The following is a 22111-nucleotide window of genomic DNA, read 5'->3' as shown; positions in this document are numbered from 1 at the left end:
TCCATCGGCCAAATATTTTGTGTAAATAAAGGTAAAAGCCTATGAACCTGGCAAGGATTTTATTTTTGTTTTATGCATCAAGAGTTTTCTGCTCGAAGATATAAATCTCTACTCTGAGGCTAATGTCTTCATGAAGCACACTGTAAATCACATGCACAAGCTAGGCACTACTTCTTATAAGGAAGTGGAAGGCACTTTGCAGGAGAATATTTGACTTCAGGCTTTGTTTTTATGGAGGGAAGGTGAGGTGCTGGAGTTCTGTTCCAAGTCACTGTGCAATCCTAATGCAAAAGCTGCTGGCCTGTCTGTGGTCCGTGCGCGACACTCAAGCTATCCACTAGTTTACACGGTGATTGAGAATTAGGCCAGGATATGAGAACAACTACTTGCACTGAAATAAATTAAGAATATTTATGTGTCATACCTAAAAAAGATGCATCTGTTTTTCTGACCCCGTTGCCCTCCCAAATACTGGAGCTAAGAAGCTTTGCCACCCATGAAGTTTGTATGCAGCAGGTTCCTTTCCAATAAACCTTTGTGTTATGTTTCTTTCCACCTACAGTTGTTCAGCGAGCAAACGAACAAGATAAAGAGAATAGACTGTTTTATTGACTCTTAGTCCCCCACACCCAAAAATGTCTGAAGGAGAATAATTTGGAGCTACAGACTTAGAATAGGCTTTGGGGGTGTTTTGGGTGTTTTTTTTTGTTTGTTTGCAGCAAGGCAAGATCTTTGTACAGTTGATATTTGATGGAAAATAGTTTCCATCTTAAATCTGCTTTTTGTTGTAATACATAATAAACAAAGATATTAATATTTATATACTGGCCCTGCTTTACTTTCACTGAAGTCCTTGTATATTTGTACAGGGGGACATCCAAGTTTTACAGCATGAGTACATCTTTAGGAGCTGGTATTTTTAGGGTTGGTTATTTGCCTGTGGATAGTTTTGATTCTCTTGGTAAACATTCATGTACAAATAAGGTGATATATTCAGGATAAATTACTAAAAGATGTAAAATGTGAAATGGCATCACTCCGAGCCCTGTTCCATAAGGGATGCCTGCAAAGTGCTGTGAAACGTATGGAATCAGTTTTGTTTTATTTCTCAGACGATGATCGCTCGTACTGCGCTCTGTCTCGGTATTAAGACAAATTAAGGTTTGTCTTTCTTACATGGCCTTCTCTTCATCACTAGAAGCATGCCAGAGGCCCTTCGGTATGGCTGTTCTCACTGCAACTCAGTATTTTGCTAACGTGGTCTTAGGGCAAAGGGAAAACAGGCTTGCTGGAAGACTCTAGCCATAGTGACACCGCATAAATAAACAGCGATGTCCAGCTTAATGCAGGATTTTAGGGCAGGGAGGCGGCGGGTGAGAGCCACGTAGTGTCCCACTCGTGTGCAGCTGTGCCCTGTGCCGTGCTCCCAATGGCCTGCACAGGGCTGGGAGGAAAGCTGCTCTCTCCGAGCTGTTCCCTCTGAGTGGGGATGAGAGATGAGTTTGCTTGCCTTTTTTGCTTTGCACTCAGGATGAAAGAGGAGCCTGCCCTCTGGGGTGGGAGAACTGAATGGGGTCTGCCGTGTGGGAAAAAACAAGGTTGAGGACCTCAAGTTTAGGGCAGGGATGGGAGCGGGGTGGCTGAGATTTTCATACCAGTAAAAGTACTTTAAAAATTTGATAAAATCTTTTTTTTTTTTGTGATCTATTGTTCTAGTATCAAGGATGCAAGTGTGTCCTGAAGGAGTTCTCTAGAGCTGTGATCTCTTTGCTTCCTCCCCTCCCCACCACTATTGTTTTTGCAGGAGTTAAAGAAGGCTGCTTTTTTTAGCCTGATACACAGAGCACTCGATGTTTGATTGTGGTAGGAGGAGATTGTACACCATAACACTGCTTTACTCTTCTTTTTTTAATGTAAAATAAAACTTATATGAATAAGTTATTCTTTATAATATTCTCATAGCTATTTTGGTTGCTCTCCTGGACTTTTCCTGTTATCATTTCTGTTAGTTATTTGTCTTTTATGTTAGCTCCTACCACATACAATATTTCCTTTTCTTTTTTTGTGTGTGTGATTTGATTGGGTTAGCATTGTGCAAAATCATTTAAAATTGATTCTTAATATGTTTTGCAGCCAAAGAACAGAATGCTATTCAAATTAAGCTACGTTAATTAATTTTTTCAGATTTTTTTTTTTTTGGCGTCAGCAGCACATTTCAATACAAAGTCAATCAGTTGTATTGCAGATATTTTTTCAAAAACTTGGAGAAACTTAAAAAAAAAAAAAAGTTTTTCAGAATAAATAGTAAATTCAGTGATTCAGTTTTTGAAAATGTAACGGAAGGCTCCTTAAAGGAGTCAAACTATCAGAAGATACTGCTTAGTATTTTGTGAAAACATAAGTTTCATCGCTGCATTAGGCACCAACAAGTTGGAATATTCAATTTGTTCTGTAAAATTCAGGTAGTCTGGGGAGTACAGGCGAGTTTTACAGAACTGTTTCTGGAACTGTGGACCCGTGCTCTCCTATTCAGGGGAGTGGGTGTTTTGGTTTTTGCAGTTGTTGTTTTGAAGAGTTGGTTTATTTGTTTTAGACCATCTGAGACCTATTTTTAGACATCGTTAGATCTATTGATCAAGGCATAGGAATGAAATCAAGGAAGCTTCCTAATTGTTTTTTAAAACCTACTGTTACTAGTCAGCTTGGTAATAAGTGTCTGTCGCAAGGCTCATCAGCGCTTTGTCTCTGCAACTGGTCAATGTTTTTTTTTTCTCTTGTTTTCTCTTAAGCTTCAAGAGACTGTAAAAAGGAAGTTGGAAGGCGCACGATCACCTCTCAATGGAGAGCAGCAGAATGGAGTTTGCGATGGCAGCTTTTCTCCAACCAGCAAGCGGATACGGAAAGATGTACCAGGCATCGAGGCAATCAACAGCTTGCCCAATAACTTGCCTTTGCCTGCTGTTTCTCCTCTTCACCAGCTTGACATGAAAGCATCCTTGCCCCTGCAGAACAGTGGAACTCACGGTAGCGGGCTAGAGGACTTGGGTAAAAATGGTGGGCTTTCAGAGATAAAGCTCCCAGTTAACGGGTGCAGTGAGTTAGACGATGGTTTTAATGTCCTGCAGAACAAGGAACTAAAGCAAGAGCCTTTGGACGATCCTACCTGCATAGACACTTCAGAGACATCCCTTTCAAATCAGAACAAACTCTTCTCAGACATCAATCTGAATGATCAAGAGTGGCAGGAGCTAATAGATGAACTAGCAAACACTGTTCCGGAAGATGACATACAAGATTTGTTCAATGAAGACTTCGAAGAGAAGAAAGAGCCAGACCTTACGAGGCCTGCTGCAGAGACTCAAGAGAGTGCAAGCGTCAAAAGCGATCCATCTCATTCCCCATTTGCTCATGTTCCATTAGGATCTCCCCAGGTGAGGCCATCTTCCTCTGGCCCTCCGTTCTCAAATGTTTCCACAGCCTCTAGCGTGACTTCTGTATCCAGTGCTCCACCAGCTCCAATCCCTGCAGGCTCACCAGCAAACTGTGTTGTTCAGTCGCCTCAGACCCCCAACCAGGCCCATACTCCAGGCCAAACTCAGACACGATCTGGAAATGGGTATCTTATGAACCCAGCAGCTGCAACTGTGGCAGGATCAGGGCCTGGACCGGTGAATCTACCAAGTGCTGACTTGTCTCCAGCTGAACAGCTCAAGCAAATGGCCGCACAGCAGCAGCAAAGAGCTAAGCTCATGCAGCAGAAGCAGCAGCAGCATCCAAATCAAGCCTCAAGCTGGTCACCTGTGGGCCCTCCATCTAGTCCGTATGGAGGGCCCTTCAGTGCAGAGAAACCAAATAGTCCAATGATGTATCCCCAAGCCTTTAACAACCAAAACCCAATAGTGCCTCCTATGGCAAACAATCCACAGAAGACCACAATGAATAACTACCTCCCTCAGAATCACATGAATATGATCAATCAGCAGCCAAATAACCTGGGCACAAACTCTTTAAGCAAACAGCCTAATATGCTTTCTTATGGCAACACCAAACCTCTGACCCACTTCAATGCTGAGCTGAGCCAGAGGATGACCCCACCAATGGCAAATCCCAGCAAGAACCCTATGATGCCATACATACAGCAGCAGCAGTCGCAGCAGCCACAGATGCAAGCTCAGATGGCACACCTGAGTGAGGAACAGAAACGCATGCTCATCATGAAGCAGAAAGGAATGATGAACCAGCCCATGGCATATGCAACACTTCCTTCCCTTGGTCAGGTAAGTGCAATTATGCAATATGCAGGCAACCAGAAAGAGATTTAATAACTCTTTGTATGGCCTCCTCCTACTCTTTTTTTTTTTTTTTCTGGAGAGTATGGAATGTCATTGCAGATGTTTTTTGGATTTTTCATGTGATATTGGAGCTTGATCGTTTTATGAAATAACAGAAATTATGTTGCATTATGTTTAAGATAAGTTGTTAAATGACTGTTTTTCTGAACCAGCATCTTCCCTGTTCTGCTGATGAGTGCATAGGGCCGCTCTGTAAGTTATTGCTCCTTGGAGAGTTTGTTTCATTTTCTTGTAATATAAAACTTGATGCTTTTAGATCCCAAACCTCTGTATGGCTTAATTTCCACAATGTAATTAGCATTATAACAGAAAGATGGAGCGATTGGCTCATGCTCTTGGGGTGAACACATTTGACGTTTTGGCTCAGTGAGTGAAGATGTTGAGTGCTGAATATCTTTGGTTTCCATTGGAAAAAGTAAACAGAACTGAATGGTTTTAGCGGTGCTTGAACCATGGCTGATATGAGATGGCTTATTCCAGGACTTTCAAGGAGTCTTTAGCAGTCTTAAATATTATAACATTGGGAATCTGTAGAGTCTTCTGACTCACTTTCAGCAAGAGGCTAAAGCTGTGTTGGCTTGAGTAATTTGGCATCTGTCTTACTTGTATTCCATGCTAACTGCTGGCGTGACAGATGCCAGGCTTGGGGAATATTTTGGAATTAATTAATAACTGAGTATTGGTTGTAGTAATGACAAACAGCCCTGTTACCACCTAGCTGAATATTCTTACTTGAGTAGGCTCTGTAAACGTCTGCACAGTGGTGTAATGGAGAGGCTTGAGAATAAATCTTCAGAATGCTGTTATAAGGGATTTAAAAATAATTAAAGGTAATACTGAGTTTACAAAGTAGGTGATGCTTTCATGGAAGCTGTGCCACCAAAACACATCAAGATTTCTGATATAATAGTACACAGATAGAGTTGTTGGTTGGTAGTTTTGTGTAATAGTGTAACCACATTAGCTGCTTCCATGTCATCTGCAAGGAGTGCTTCCTTCTGAGCATGGATAACTGTGATGCTGTAATGCAGGTAGGAATCAAAAAAAAATTGTCATTTCTGCAGCCTATGGTGTTTGGAAATCTACCAATAGGAGGAGCAGGAGGTTTGCCAGGTCAGAGTGCGTTACATATTATTTAAAGCGAATTGCAAAACAAAAAGAAACGTTCATCTGCCTCCTGTTTATGATTCAGCTTGTACGGTGACAGCTCAAAGGTTTGTGTTTGTGTTTTAGTTCTGCTTGCCTACTGCATTAGAAATTTCCAGTCTAAAGCTGCTTCCTTTTGTGAAGACTTTATCTAGAGCAATGCTGTGATAACGACCTAAAACTCAGACTGCAGTCAGAGATACAGGTTTGTCAGGTTGTAATTGAGAGGCGTGTAATGTTTGGTCAGGCTGTCAAATGTTTAAAGTTTTGGTTTCATCTGTTGATGTCAAACACCTACCAAAAAACTGAGAGGAAAAACTGCCTATGTGAAAGAGTTAATGTCATCTCCTGCGTTTCCTAAGTTGAGAAGTTCATGTTATTATCTCTCTGCAGTTGTCCTGTATGAACAGGAAGTCAAGATTTCATATATCTAATCTCACTCAGTTCCTTTTATAATATAAGAAAAACTAGATATTTGTTTAAACCTAGACATTCTTCCAAAACCAAGACCAGATATTGTCATTTCTGTATCTTACAAAGAAAACATCTAAGGCAAATCTGTATTTCATTATATAAAACTCACTTGCCTACCCAGAAGGGATTTTGTTTTGTGAGGAAGGCTAAAAGAATAGATTTCTATATGTAATGTATTTTTTCATTCCTTCTTTTCCTGCTTCGCTAAAAAGCATTTTTCTGTGGAAGATTGGAAAGCTTTATTATTGTGAAATGTGCTTGGTAGAAACAGATTGTTTTTGCAAAGATGGTGAAGTGATCTGTTGATATTGTTGAGTTGAACCCAGGCTGATGCAGATTATCTGATTCTAGTACTTACTGCAGGATGTGGACAGTCAGAGTTGCCAGATCATCTGCAGAAAATAAGGAGATTGCACTCTTTAGTTTGCAACACATTTCTGAGTGTAAGGGGAGCGTACCTTTCAGTGAGCTTACGGTTTCTACCTTCATTGCAGTTTTGGTCTTTGACACAGAATTGTAAAAATGTGTGTGTGTTTGTTTTAAATAATCATGAGGATTTGACAAATGCTATTTAAAGGGAAAGAGAGTTCTAGCTATTGTATTACGTGGCTAGCAGTGACCATATGTTTCTGTCAGATGACTGCTGTCGGGGGAATGATCAAGACCCAGAACGTGACTTAAGGAGAATCAGACATGTACAAAAGACCACACCTGGTCTTATTTTGTGCGTACTGCTGTCATCCAAGTATAGCTAGTTGTGTGCGTGTGTACTACGTACATTCATTTAACCTGTGTCCATTTTGACCGCTGTGTTGTTAATGAACAGAATGCACTCATGACTTCAGTCAGAGTACTTTAGAGAAGACACCATTTGGTCTGTTGAGGCCTTCTGGACACTGTGTGGAGGCCACAGCTGCCCTACAGACGTGTTGGTGAGTGGCTGGTGCTCAGGGCTGGTGTCTTGGGCTTGCTGGGTCAAATGCTCTTGTGAAGAAAGGAGAGCACTTAGCTCGATGTCAGTGACAGCAGCAAAACCAGTGTCTAGCAAAAGGCTTTCTGCAACGTCAGCGTTGAAGCTGTTCCTGTCAGACACAGTGGTCTTTTGCTTCACTGCGCAGACCAGGACTGGCACTGTGCCTGTAAGCCCCTCTGCACCGATGGGAAAGAAGCACACACCCTGCAACGTGATAGCCTTCATTTTGTCCTACAGCTTGTTCTCTTCAAGGAAGCGCTGGGTGAGGCGTTTTTCTGTTTTTCCATGGAACAGACCCTGCTTTCTGCTTTGGGTTTTGAAGTAGGAGATTTTTTCCAGCATGAGGTAGAAGGTAGTACAGGCCACTCCTGCAGGACTGAGTATAAGATCCATGATCACATCTACATTCAGCTAGACTCTATCCTGCTACCAGCATCCCCTCATGCCTAATTTTTCTCCACTTGGTCAGGTTTTTACTTGGAAATCCCTGCTCTTAGCCTTGCTCCAGATACCCTGATCTGCCCTAAGAGTGTTTATTCCTGTGTGAGGATGTGGCATTTAATGCCTCTTAGCCTCATCCTTCTCATGGATACTGCTGTTGCTCTCCCTTTGCTGTGGCTATAGGCTAAAGCATCAAACACAATTTTTCCCTAGGGCTGGTAACTTGTAAGGTATTTGAGGGCTAGAGGTCTTCTGCTGTTCTGGTTCCTGTGCAATAATAAAAGAAATTGGTTTGGCACCGAGATGCAACAGGGGCCCGTTAGGAGTTCTTATGTGATTTAAGGAATAAAAGCAACCATGAAACAACTTTTTCTCTAAAAAAGTAGAGCTTTAACCCAAAATGTTCCATTTAGTTTTTGAAGGTGTGTGTAAGGTTTAATGGGAGGCATTTTTTCCTTCTTTTTTTTTTTCCCCTTTATTTTTAAACCAAAAATAATTTCAAATGGGGGAAAAGCAAAGACGTTTTCTTTGGAGAATTTCAGAATCATTAATTGTGCCTGTTCTTGGTTCCAGCTGTTCAATATGTGTGCATAATGGTAAGAAAAAAGCAGCCAAATGGAATAGACGTTGAATGGCTGAGAGAGAATTTGATGTTCGGAGCCAAGTGAGGGAGGGAGAGTAATGAGAGGTCGAAACAAAACAGAATTCTCTGTGGGTGTAAGAAAAATAAAACTAGACTGCCGCTCTTTGCCTGCATGAGGCTGTGAGGATGCCGCAATTATAGTTCCTATTGAAACCACTGGTTACATTGTTTGAAATTAGAGGGGTGTGAATGAAGAGGAGAATTGACACCATACTGGAAGAACTACCTTCAAGTTCTCTTTTCTGTCTTTTGTTTTAGTGGCAAATTGAAGATGCATCATCTGCTCAGTCTGTTTTTGTATGCAGAGGATAAAGGGAGATGTGTGTCCAAAGAACGTTCCGAAATGTAATTGTCTTTGTCCTTTCCAAGTGAAAAGGTGTGCTTCGCCCTGGAATAGTGCAAGGTTTTATACTTTTTGAAGGTTGTCTTTGGGACAGTGAGAAAGAGAGACTGTTGAGGTTCTTTACTTCCAGGGTAAGCTAAAAGTAAAGAAGAAAGTCTAAAGATTTGTATTCACAACATGAAAGTGTAGCAGAAACACAACTGTCTCACTAGATTTTAGGGGAAATAGGATAGAGTGGAAATAATGACTGACACTTCGAGGATTGCTTGGTGAACTTTCTATAGAGACATAGTGAATGCCTGTCTGTGCTGTGCTTGACTTGTAACCATTGTTTTCCACAAAAGGTTTGCACTGGAGTTCAAATGCACTGACTGCCTTTGATGCAAAAGTTTGTTCCCCAGAAGTCAATCTCCCATAGACTTTTAAGGACAGAAAGGTAATGGAAATTAACTTGGATGGAATCTCACTAGATGATTTGTAAATACTAGCGGGGCCATCCAGTGCTTACCTTTCCAGTATCATCTGCCCGTTTTCTAGGGAAGAGGTCAGAATAACATCAGTCACTGGAACCAAATGTTAACAGCACTTGGATAAGATCGATCTCCACAACAGAGAGCTAAAAAGAACTCTGGTTAGCTTATATTAGCTAACTCTCGTGATCTGTATGTGTGTGTGCTTTCTAACCTAATACATGCTTTGTTCATTCCTTATTCCTAATGTTTTTCTCTAGTCTAAGCCTTGCAAAATCAAAGGATAAAAGCACTGTTCTCTTGTCCCAACTGAACCAATAATTCTACCATGAGAAAAACATAGCTATCTTTGGTGAAACCTACTTTCCTGAAAACACTGATGGGTATTCCTGTTTTATCCTCTGAATCATCGCTGACAGAGAACTGAAATCCATCCTTTTGCTGGGACATGTCACAATAACTTGTCTTTTCCTTGTCTGAAATATCACAGTTGTAATGGCAAGTCTCCAATTCTTCGAAATTTCACCACTTTTTCAAGACTTGTTAAAATACATTGTATGATTTGGTTCTGGTCTAGTTTCTGTAAGATTCAGAGACTCAGAGTCATTCTTGTCCTTAAAGAAATTGTCTTACGTTACCTTTAGAAGCTGAAAATGTGCATTACTGATTGCACAAGGAGTGTGTTTAGTGTCCTCTATTTTGAAGTATTCACAATAGCATACTACGTTTTTCTGTACTATCTAGATTGTGGCATAAAGCAGTTTGCTCTGTTATTTACATACACCTGATGATACAATGTACGTCAACCAATACTAAGCAAGTTTTATTAGTTACAGCAGTAATATCAAAACATGGTGATTTGGAAGTATCTATAGCCAGTAGCACCATTATTTTTATATACAGAGCTACACCTTCCTGCTTTTTTTTTCCCCCATTTTTCCCTTACTAGGCAGGTTGTCATCATCACTTTTCATTTTCCAGCCTTGTAACCCATTCTACCTGCTTTCAGCAATACTAGCCATGATCCATTTCTTACTGTTCACGGATCTCTCACTCTTCTTCTTTATTATGTATACTCTTATTGTCAATACACAATGATGTAACATCGTGTTCTTTCCACACGCTTTTACGGCTGGATCTGTCATGAGCTGACAACACAGCATCACTGAGCATCCTGGGATATTTATACCATGCTCTTCCGTGGGCTCTAAGCATGGGGCATACCTAATTAGCATGGAATGGCAGATGCTTTCAATACTGGACAGTGACAGGAATTCAGTATTCTGGTGTCCCCTGGAAAATCAAAAGCTCTCCTCCATTACGATTCTTGTTTTCCAACTCTTCTTTACCTATATGGGACAGAAGAATGCTTTTTAAAGTAAAGTTTTGATTCTTTCATCCACTCTTGACTCTAAAAAATGAAACTTAATGGAAAACATTTCAAATTACAAATACTTCCAGGGTATCCTGTAATTAAAAAGTCTATTTCAAACTATTAACAGGTTGTGCTTACCTTAAAAACAAGTTGCATCTTGTTCTTTTTTTTTATCATTTTTCAGCCTGCCATGTAGGTGGCTCCTTCCCTCTGCCCATAGCTCTGCTTTCAAGTAAACAAAAGAAGGAACACTGACTGGGGGAGAAATCAGAGAAAATAACCACGGGGTGTGCATTCCCCCAGAGGCTGTTTTGCTGGAGAGGGAAGTAATATTTGCAGCACCTGGTGCTGTGTGAGTCCTCCTTTATCTCCTGCAACAGCTCTTGCCTTGTTTACAGGCTGGCTGGGAGCAGGCTATTGCCTTCCCAAGGCTGAGTATTGGCACAGCTGAGGCCAGGCTGGGAGCAGGGAATAGAGTGGGGCAAACTGCTGCCTTCCCTCCTACCGAGCCCGTCCTGAGAGAGCCAAGAGTGCAGCAGGATAACAAGTTGCTGTGGGAGGGGAGGGGAATCTCACTGCTACTAGCAGCACTTGCTGTACTCTGGGTGAGCTGACAGCACCCAGTGCTGCAAGGGAAGAAAATCTGAAGGTTTCTGCCATGGCAGTGCTCCGCCTGGGTCCTTGTGTGGGGTGTGGAAGTTGTGTGTCAGAAGTGATGGTGTCCATCTCAGAGATCTTGCAGCTAATTCAAGCTTACATGCACTGACATCTTCATTTCAGAAACCTAGAAATGATGCAGTTGAAGTTGTCCACAGCTATCTGTGCTGCTCTGGAAACTGCCAGACGTGGCAGAAGAGGAAAAAGGATGCAGGAAGAGGAGTAAAATATACAGATATCTTAAGGAAGGCTAGGCACTGCCAGAAAGAGAAAATTCTCTGCTGTATCATGCAGGAATGTAGGCCAACTCTTTTGCTTGAGGAAAACATCAATAAATACCAATTAATGTTCCCAATTCAGTCCAAATAATACTTTTCAGAAGAAAAGTAATTGTCCGGTCTTTGGTGGCTCCTTGTCACTCATCCTTGTTTGCCACAGTTCATGGCTTTTAGCCTTTTCGTGGTCTGCAATTGTGTAATACCTCTTGAAAGACAGCCTCAGTAAGTGGTTAGGAGTGCATTCAGGAGGTTCTGCCAAATCCTAGCTGATGCATCTAATTTGCTAAAGAATGTGGCTTCTGCGCTCTCAGCAAAGATTTCATTCCTCATGAGCAGTGGGAAACCTGCCCTTTCTTTGCCATTGTTCAGCAGCTTAGCATTAAATCCGAGACAGCCAACTTTGTCACTGGGGAGAGAAACCAGTCTGTTGGTTCCTCAGTTCTTTGTTCTCGTGCAGTACTAGCATACATGTATTGAGTTCTCCTGTCCTTATTTAGCCTCTTTTCCTGCGTGTGGGAAGCATTTTGTGTGTATTAGCTTGCAAGAATGTCTTACATGTTGTGAAGAAACCACAAATTCTGTGTCAACACATCTTGCAAGAAGGTGGCTTGCTTGTTTGCACCCAGCAGGAGCTTGTTAGCAGCTCTTGCTCCACGCTCAGAGGGAGCTGTCTAGGCAAGGCCAAGTATCTCTGAAGAGAGCAAGGCCAAGTCCATCAGCTCTATTACAAAGTCATGCTTTTATGTTTTAGCTGTCTCTTTTTTGCTTCTGCTTCTCATGTAGACAGTATGAAATATTCCTCCCTCCACAAGCCTAGTCCTTGGCTGCTTGTGCTAGCATCCTTCCATAAAATCTTTTCTGCCCAGTTCCTTGCTGCAAGCTGAAGCATTTAAGTAATACAGGTGTATCTGTAAGCTGCCTTCTGTTTCCTTCTGCTATGTGGAGAAACTGAGGGAAAGACAATATGTTTGAAATACAGAAATAAAAAGATTTTTAAAGGGTCAGCCTAGAAGGAGTTCAAGCTCTGCCCAGTGAAGATGCTTCCTCCCCATCTGATGTGATGTTCCTTATAGGCTTGAGAGGTAACATCCTCAAAAGAATCTGCATTATAAATTATTTCTGGTACATAGTATTGCCTGGAAAAAGGAGAATTCCCAAGATTGTCCAATATGCGCATTCCAGGGAATTGATTTCCAGTGTGTACTTCTTTCCCTCTGTTTCTCCTCATCAGCTTTTCCTTCTCTACCTCCCCTTCTTATCTGTTAACTAGCACAGAACTATTTTTCAGTCTTGTCACTCTGCAGGAGATCACTGCAGACACCGAGGCTTTGTGTGGTCCATGAGCCTCGGGCTGATGGAAATGGTATGAAGTATTTGTTGTCATATCAAATGCTTTTTTAACCAGTCTTGAGACAGTTCAAGGACTGGAAGATCCTAGGTGCAATTTCACTGATGTGGTGGCACCATCCATGTGATAAATTTGGCTACTTCACCTTCAGTCTGCCCACTAATCCATCTCAGCCTGGACTCTGACACTTGAAACTACAGAACAGCTTCACTGGGTCAAGCTTATCGTAGAAGCAAAAAAGTCTATATAGGAGTTTTCTATTATAGAATTGCCAGTGACATGCAGTTTCCCACTAGGTGATGTTTCCAGCAGTAGAAGGCAGTCGTAAGCTCTGGTATTCTTATAGATGTAAAAGTAATTTCAGGTGATTTCTGTTGTGACTTTTAAGCCTTGTTAATGATACCTTTTCTTGTATGGTATGAAACTGTTCCCATCGTTTGAAGATAGCTTCACTGTTCCCAACAAGAGACATGTAAAATCAAAATACTTGAAGCCTTTCCAGTCATTTCTGAAATACTACATACATCACACATGATGTACATAGCGTGCACATGGATGTATGGTAAAATGTAATGTCTGTGGTTACTGTGAGGCAGTATTTCCCTCCTTCATATCCCCATTTAGGGGTCACCAGTCCAGCACCAAGAAGGATGTGTGGGCTTTTGGGAGGGCTGGTGGCTTCCCAGAGTGTTTCTTGTGGCCACCAGCCTCGCTCCGTGCAGTGTAAGAGCACGGTGGGCAGATGTGCAGTACACTATCTGCCAGCCTCCCGTGCCTCACGCAGCTTATGCTTTGGGTTTTGGCTGGAGATTTCACACCATGACACCAGGGCAGTCCCTGGGTTTGCTGATGCAGAAGTTTTCATTTGCAGTTGCCCAGTTCCTGCAGCTGGTTTGCAGGCAGTGTGAGTGTAACACCCTCGTTTCTTCCCAGTGCTCCCATATGAGCGAAAACCACTGCCAAAATCACCATCCTCTGCTCTGGTTGCATACAGTGTGGGCTGTCTTCCAAGGGCTCTGCTGAAGGGGCACAGGTGTCACCCACAGATGCGCTCACAGCTTGGGGCAGGCTGTGCTGGCTGGGCATAGCTGGCATGCCAGGTGCCAGCATATGATTTTAGGGGTGGAAAAGGATCAGGTCAGAGACAACATAGTAGTGGCTGGAGGGTCTAGGAGGGTGGAGAACTGCCGTTTGGAGCACCCAAATCCCTTACAGTTTGAACTTCTCCCCAGCATCTGAATCATCTTACATATCTGCTCTGCTCACCAGCTGCCCCACAAAGGTGTTATGTACAGGGCTCTTGTGTTTTGGCTCTGTGCAGTGGTCAGAGCCAAGTGGGAGTGTTGGGAGTCCTCAGAGAGCTTCCAGCATCTCATCTGCTGTGTCAGGTAGTGAAGTGGCCAGTATGAGCTCCAGTATTACTGAATTCACCCAAGGCAGGTTAGGGCTCTGCTTTCCTCTCCTCCTGCTCAGGCCTCTGCTCTGGTGCAGCGTACTGTGTCAAAGAAATGCAGAGCACTAATGCAGACAAACGAGCTGTTTTGTTCATGCTACCAAAGAACCCGTTCCTCTGGAAAAAGTATGGCCATTTGGAATATTCTCATGGCCGAGCCTGAAATCTGTGTGCTGCTGGAGATGCTGAGCAGTGAGGTACTGTATTGCTTCTAAGGTGGTGTTTTATCACCTCACAGATTTTTCAAAGCAAAAAATGCAGCTTATTGTGATTGATTTTCAATTAGTGGCGAATCACGTGGGATGTCTCCTTCATTTTCCTGACCTATTCCACCACTTCTATTTTCCCATTAGTAGTCTGTGTCTTCTGAACCTAGTGAGTGCTTTCTCACCTACACAGCCCTGGTCAATGAGAGCACTTATGCAAGGATTGCACCGTCTGCCCCCTGTGTGTTAATGAAATTGGAGAAATGTTTTTTTCTACTTCTTTGGGATTCGATTCTTCTTTTCCAAAGGCTTTTTTTGGCCTCACAAAATTAGATCATCGCCATGTAAAAACACCCCACTGTGATCACGGCTTAATTGAACAATGCCAGAGCTTTCTTGAATGTTGTTCCCATCTCTTCAAGGTTAAGTAAGATCCAGTGGGCTGGGCCTTTGATCTGCATAATAAAGGACAACGAGGCAGTTTGCAAATCCTTTCTTTCCATCTTTATTCTTTGCAGTTTGGGACCAGAAGGCTTGAAATATTTTCTGCTTGCTAAGAGGAAACTTTATGTAATATATGTGGAGATGCTATTATGCTAATTATCGTTGTTAGGAAAAATCAATGCATGTATGTCATCCAACAGCAAGCGATGATCTTCTCACAATCAGCAATTTATCATGCGCTACCGATGCAGTAGGGCTAGGACTATTTTATTCAGATAAATTTCTCATTCATTTAGTCAGTAAATCACGGTGCACTTCATGATAGTCATTTTTAATGTGATTGCATTTTGTTAAGTTTTAATCACGCATAATGGATTTTATCTGGCAAGGAGGTCAACCTGAAGTCTCTTCCTCTGTCATTTGTATCTTACCCTCCCAGCATGGTGAGCTCATAGCCATTGCACTTCTTCCTCCAGACTCCCTGATTTTTTTGTGTGTTTGCCACTCTGCTGTAAGAGAGTGACAGTTTGGAGACTGATGACTCTTCCTTGTGCCACAACACTGGAGGGAGGTGAGTAGGAGATTTGCCCTGGTGTATCAAGCTATCGAGACACCTTGTGTGTGGTGATGCTGTGGCTTTTCACCCTGCTACAACTTCCACGTGGAGCCTGATGTGCTCTTTTCAGGTCTCATGCTCAGTGGTGCAACTCAGACGTATTCACTGAGTCAATGCTGTAGATAGAAGCTGCTTTCCAGAAGAACTTGGTCTTTTGTCTGCTAAATGGAAATTGAGTAAACCTGCTCTGTGTTGGGTTTTTTTTTTTTGGTTGTTGTTGTTCATATTTAGGAGAAGAGCACCCTCAAGACATTTTATGTCTTAAGAGGTTTTTAGTGCATCTCTTCTTTCTTTGTCTCTCCAATGCAACTTTGCCTACAGCCCCAAGCATTAGCAATGCAAAGCAGATTTTGAAAGCCAAGAAGAATCCAAATTCTTTCAGATGAACACTGTGATTTAAAAAAACAAACAAAAAAAGGTTCTAGAAAGAATAAAGATTGTCCAAGTGGCATATGGCATGACAGTGACCCTGCTGTAAGGACAGACGTATGGAGCTAATGATAATCCTATACTGGAGCCAGATAACATCCTGAGGTTAGGAAATCAAAGCCCCATGCTTTGGCTTAGCAGAGAATTAGCATGGAGAGCTTGCCTTAGCTTTGGAAACAGGGCAGTTTGGCTCTTTGTCGTGTTGCATTTGGGATTTGTGGTGTTGGCAGCAGCAAGACCCTGCATTACCCTGTGCAGGAAAACCAGACCCGTGGAGTCTGACCAGAATATATTCAGTTAAGCTTCCATTTTAGGTGGACTCATAGATGGGGCGCGTGCTGTTACAGTTAACTCTTCGTATAAACAATTTTCTGTTCCCACATACCCGTGCCACGCTGGGTAATGCTGGAGTGGGAGTGGTGACACTTGGAGCAGGGGCTGGCACAGCGACTGCGGCACTTGGTGCCAGCAAGATCTTCAGGGCTTCTTTGCACGGGGACTGCCAGAGGTACATACAGCAAAAGGTGAGACTGGAGTTTGGAGAAGAGGTGCTTGATGTCCTGTAAGGGTACAGCTGAGTGCCAAAGCCACTTTATTTCTCCTTTGTGCCCTGGTGCAGGCGATCGTCCAGCCAGCAGAGCCGTGGCACCACGGCTGGCATGACTCCACGTAGGAGCTGTGGGGAGCACTTCTGTGCGGTCAGGCGCTGTGCAAAGGCACATTTGTCTTGCAGAGATAAACATGTGACATAATTATTTCCCTGCTAGTAGCGCACAGGCATGGCTTGGCATCAAATGAGCGCATCACTTGTTACATAAATGCTGTGTCCTCCTTAAAAAGAAAAAAAAAAAATAGGCAAGTTGAGGTCAGTAATGAAAGCTAAGAATTTTGGTATTCTCTAACAAAATATCTCTACATCACTCAAGCCCACCTCCCTCTGCCCTACTGTATGCAATTTTCTCACTTTTTCCCCTCTGTGTTAAGATTTTAAAAGACACTTCACAGTATAACCTTTCTTAGTCATTTTCTGAAAGTACGTACTATCTTCCAATATTCACAGTTCTCAGTGTTGATGTCAATACTTGAAAAACAATAACAGAAATTTAATAGGGCAATACTAGCATTTTTTGGTGAGTTTTGGATGTCTCGGTGACATTTAAGTAGCTTTGTTTTTTTAAATGGCAAAACAATCCCAGATATAAAAAGTGTCAACAAAACAGGTAATCAGAGCTGAGACTTTTTCAGTATATTTATAACATTTATTTTTATATTTACGTTCATTTGCCCGCAAAGGAGGGATTTGGGTACAGAAAAAAAAGCACAAATCTCAGTCTAAAAGCAACATATGATTTAAAAAAAGAAGTGTTTTTCATGCTTATTCTGGATGAATGTCTCCTGGCTCAGCTGCAGAAGGTGGAAGAAGAATTTGAAGAATTTGTTGTCATTATTCTTAAAAGCGTATGCGTATCTTTTAAATGAGATGATTGTTGGTCAGGAATGGGAATCTGTTCTATTTTTTCTGTGTCATATAAATAATTTCGTCACCAAATGAACTCATCACCATAGTATCTGCATTCCAGCCACAAGATTAAGGTTATGAAAAATTATCTCAAATCGCTCCAAAGTTGAACTACTTTATCTATTTAAAAGGCACACATCAGATTTTTTTAATCTTGAGTTTTTGAAAAGAATTTGGGTTTTATTCCTTCTTCTAGATATAAGCTTGAGTGTTTGTTGTTTCTCTTTGCGTTTTGCATACAGATGGTGACGTTATTAATATATATCTGTGTTAATTGCCCTCAGTGCATATCTGTCTTTGCTTTCCTGTTGCATAATCTTCTTTTTCTATCCCTCTGCAAATAAAGTTACATTCTCCTGCTTAGAACAGTATATGATGGAGAAAAGATGATGCTCATTAAAATGCTTGACTGGGAAACAGTCCACTTATACAATCCCTTCTATGAAATCCAGTCTGTTGACAGAGCAGCTATGTTGTATTTGTTGCAAGTGATCGATCACTGATAGTTTAAAACTCAGAGGTTGGGAGTTGCTTTTGTAAATTGAAGAGGATTATTTCATGCTGTTAAGCGTCCCTGTCAGAATATAAGAGTGTATTAGCAGAGATATGATTGCACACCCCAGGGTTCCTTGCAATATTTAATTCACTAAACACACTTAGCAAAAATCAGACTAAGCAGCCAACATTTTAGCTCTGTGTGGCTTCCTTTGGATCAAACAGACAAACAGAAAACACTACGCTAAGCTAGCCCTGCCCCTGCGATCTCTGAACAGTTGTTTTTTTATGCTTTGCAAAATGTATTTTGGCTCAGCACCTTATCAAGTTGTTTGCAATGCGAACAGCTAATAGGTTGCTTAGTAATGGGATTGTGAAAACTCACTTCATTATTATGTGTAATTGCTTACCTGTGTTCATGTAGAAGATCTTTTCCTGAACTTCACAGTATTTCTGGTTGGAGTGCTAAAAATAAGTTTTAACAGTCATACGAAGGGAGCGGGTAAGTGGTGCTGTCCTTTGCTCTGGGCCGTAGCTACCACATCTTAGTGCACACTGCTGTATTCTGCATGTGCAAAGGGAAGTTTTCAAAAGGGCAGAGATGATGCCCCAAATCCTACAGAAAGTGGAGGTTGGATCCTTAATTCTTGTCATTTTTTGAACGTTTTCTCTCTGCAACTTTATTACTTCTCTCTTTCTAAACCTCAGTAGGCATCCTCTCCTCTGCCCCTAGTGAGCCCTGCAGGGGCTGCATCGGCATAGCCGAAAGGGCAGCTGATGCTGGAGGGCAAACAGCGTGGGGCTGTGTCTGCTGCCTTGCCTTCCACTGCTGGCTGCATGCAGCTGTGTGGAGGGTGTGCTTTGGGGGCAGTTTTCTTTGTACCTCAGCTCATGTGGGCAGGTGCTTCTGCTGCAGTGGCTGGAACTTCTGCTCCTTGTTACAAAACCGCATCTTTAAAAAGGTATCTTAGCTTTTCATCCTCTTTTGGCCCCGTGGAAAGGGATGATTACTTTCTCCATAATCCCTTCAACATTATGAAGTGTCATTTCTGAAAATTAAGAACGTCACCCAGGAGTGCCTTGCGTTGGTTTGTTCGGATTTTCTTAGCAGTCATGGGGACATAAGACTCCAGTTCCGTAGAGGAAAAATTGCACTGTCTAAAGTAATATTTCGTTTTTCCTGGAGTGTGTAGCTTTTTCTGACCCTGCTGAGGAGTCTGTCCCCTTCCTTTCTGTAGCCCTTTAGATACTGAAAGGCCACTCTCAGATCTCCCCAGTCTTTCTTAGCCTCTAAGACTATCAGTGCCAAACATGGAATATGAAAAGGAACCATAAAAAATCTGTCATTTCACCTGCTTATCACCTCGGTTCTATTGGAGTTGTGCCAAAGGAGCTTGTTCCAAACACCACCTCTCCACGGCCTGCATTAGGACTTGACATAGCTTGGACCTGGAAAATATCTCTGGGGACTTAGAGACTGGACCTAGGAATCATGGTACTTCTGCTTAAATCAGTGGTCTTACTAAAGAAGCCTGGATACACTCAGAATTAAGGGTATGACCTTTTAGAGAAAGATTGGCAACCAGGGGAGGGCTGCAGCTGGAGGACATGGGTTTTTTCCTGGAGCAGATCAGCACTTTTTTGTCATCTAAGCAAAGAAGGAAGGCTCCTGAGTGGCAATGCTGTCTTAGCAAATGCGTTGTCAGTAACAGCCGAACTGTTCAGCTCCTTCTGAAACAGATGAAGTCACTGTCAGCAACTCAGTCTTTGACATACTCAAATATTATCCTGCTCTGTGCACATGCACTTCTCTTTTCTTAAACATCCCACTGTTTCTTTGAAGTCTTTACAGGATGAAGGAATCAGCTGTTAAATGTTTCTTTCTGCTCAAATATACATTTTGAGAGAAAGAGAGAAGGGCGTTCCTCAAGCACATCACCTTTTCTGTTTGGGGATTCTCCAGGTTACTCAGGAAGGCACAAAGGATGGTGGGCCTCTCAGTCTGGGCTTGGCCTTTGCTCTGTTCCTCTGCATGACAAAAGCCCAGCAAATGGAAAGGAGAGCAAGGCGTGCACAGCTGATACGGAAACCTTATGAAATATTGAAGCTTCCTTGAGTATGGAGATACTGGGCTCTTTGGAGTTCACATACCAGTGGAGAGTGGGAGTCGTTTCTCCTCTTGAAAAGTAAGTGATCACTGAGAAGAAGGTGCACGTTTCGCTATAGACCTTGGTGGGTTCCTCAGCCCTTACTCCCAGTGCAGCTGCATTGGATCGTTCTTAATCCTTAGAGAGATACCTTCCTCTCCACACAGTCCAGCTACTTTTTACAAATAAGTAAATGAAAATGACATAGATAAATGAACCAAGGAATAGACTTCATCATCTTTTGAGGTAGCAAATATTGCGGTACTCATCAAACTCTAGCTGAGGACAAAGATAAGGTGCGTTTTGCTGCCTCATCTGTGGATGTCCAAGGCCTGATGCTTCCAATCTTGTTGGCTTTACCTATGATGAGTGCACTTTTTTTTCTTTTCATTTCCAGAATCAATTCACTTTAGGAGAGAGGTGATTTTGTCCTGACAAACTGGGAGACTGGCAACTGGCTGAGAGTCTGTAAGAGGTGTCTTCAAATTCTACACATACAGGGAACTTGCAGTATTCCTTACTTGTGAGCGAGGATATTTTCAAATAGATCATTATTGTCAAGTTCGTATCAAAATTTGGGCTTGCATTGATACATAGCCCCCACCCTTCCTCCAACCAAAAAAAAACACTGCTCCCACAAAGAACCAACACTTTGAGAGGAGTACTTTTAAATTTAGCTTAAACATTTTACAAAACCCGCAGGTGAGTGTAGGTTTTCTTGGGCACAGGGATTCCACTTTCCAGTGTAAGCAAAAGAGACCGCTCTGTGCAGCAGCAGAAATTAAAGTGAATTTCCCCTCATCTGTGAAGAAATCGCTTTTGAATTCCACCTTGTTAAATGGCTGGCTGAAATCGTGCATGATTAATGGAGAAAATGAAAATTAGATTATGTGTCTTTACTCTTCCTCTGACCTCTACTTTCTCCTGTATCAATTGCAAGCAGTCTGTGTGAGGTGGGGAAAAAAAAAAAAAAAAAAAGCTGGATAAATACCTGAAGAAAGAGAAGGAGAGAGGCAAGGCTCAGCACCCCGTATAGACAGTATGCTGTCCACAGAATGCTTCTGAGTCTGCATCCAGCAGAGTGAAGTTTAAGAAGTCACAACGTGGAACAAATTCCCAAGTTTCAGGCCACCTGTCAGTAGTCACCACGTATGTCTGTCACTCACATACGTGGTGATATGTGGAAGAGCGTCCTAGGGGGGATCTGGTTTCCCTGCCTCAGCTGCACACAGGAGATGACCGTGGCTCAGATACAGGCAGTCTTTTTGAACAAATGCTTTCTTCCTACTTAAGGGAGGTGTGAGCGTGTTGCCCATCTTTGGACTACTGTGTGGGTGACACATTTAAGATACAAGTTTTAAAGGCATAGACAAATTCCTCCTTGCCTGTGGGCATGTTTGCCTGGCGTTCTTTGGCATCGTTGACATCCCCCAGTGCTGCCTTGTGGCCCAAATGTGGGTCTCTGCACCCATTCAGAGGCTCCTGCTCATGTAGAGGCACTTGCAGCCTGTCCTTTCAGCCTGCAGCAGCCTATAATGTCAGAAAACAAAGGTTTTTCATTTTTGTTACGGGCTGCCTGGGCGGAAGAAATGTGTCCTACTGCGTCCTCTGAATTTGTATTTTTGGAGGAAAATGTGCATATGTAAATCTTGTATTCACTTCAGAGAACTAAAAATGAACGTTGTGCAAATTGCTACCCTAGTCACCTCCACAGGAAAGGGTCGAAGGTACGTATACTTTCTCGCTACCAAAACAGTAAAACAAAGAGCTGAGTATAACAGCAAACAGTATGAAATTGCTAATTTCCTTCTGATTTTTTTCTTTGTGGCCATAGCCATTGGCCATGGGAATGCAGGGAGCATGCTCTCATTTGAGGAGATCATGTAGTCATGAAGGCTGGAAAAGACCACCAAGATTATCTAGTCCAACTGCCAACCCATCACATCATGCCCACTAACCCATGTCCCTCAGTGCCACATCCACATGGTTCTTGAACACCTCCAGTGACGGTGACTCCGCCACCTCCCTGGACAGCCTGTTCCATTACTCTTTTTGAGAAGTTTTTCCTAATATCCAGCCTCATGTAGGTGCAATACCTTCTTGTGTCTCCTGCATACTTCTGAGGATCAGAAGGGCTGATGAGTGAGAACTGTGGTCTCTGTTTTCCAGCTCGTGTTTTGGCATGGATATCTGGCGTTGTCTTTGGCAGGCCTCGAGTCCTGCCATCCCAGTGTATGAGAGAATCTTAGGTTCTGTGTTTTAAAAAAGTATTGGTTACCAAGGGAAGTTTGAACCTGACACC

The 22111-nt window shown here is 42.4% G+C and overlaps 1 protein-coding gene across 1 annotated transcript in view; it reads left to right on the top strand.

The window, feature by feature from the left end:
• The window catches only part of MAML3 (mastermind like transcriptional coactivator 3), a 197070-nt gene that overhangs the window by 121171 nt on the left and 53788 nt on the right, over positions 1 to 22111 (top strand). Inside the window, exon 2 of the mRNA XM_085222102.1 lies at positions 2790 to 4277. Within this exon, the coding sequence (XP_085078228.1) occupies positions 2790 to 4277 (1488 nt within the window). The remainder of the gene's footprint in view (positions 1 to 2789; positions 4278 to 22111) is intronic.

This window comes from Meleagris gallopavo, chromosome 4 (genome assembly GCF_905368555.1).
Source record: "Meleagris gallopavo chromosome 4, MGAL_WU_HG_1.1, whole genome shotgun sequence".
NCBI lineage: Eukaryota > Metazoa > Chordata > Aves > Galliformes > Phasianidae > Meleagris > Meleagris gallopavo.
The sequence above is the reverse complement of the archived record's forward strand: the minus strand, read 5'-3'. Positions and strand labels throughout refer to the sequence as shown.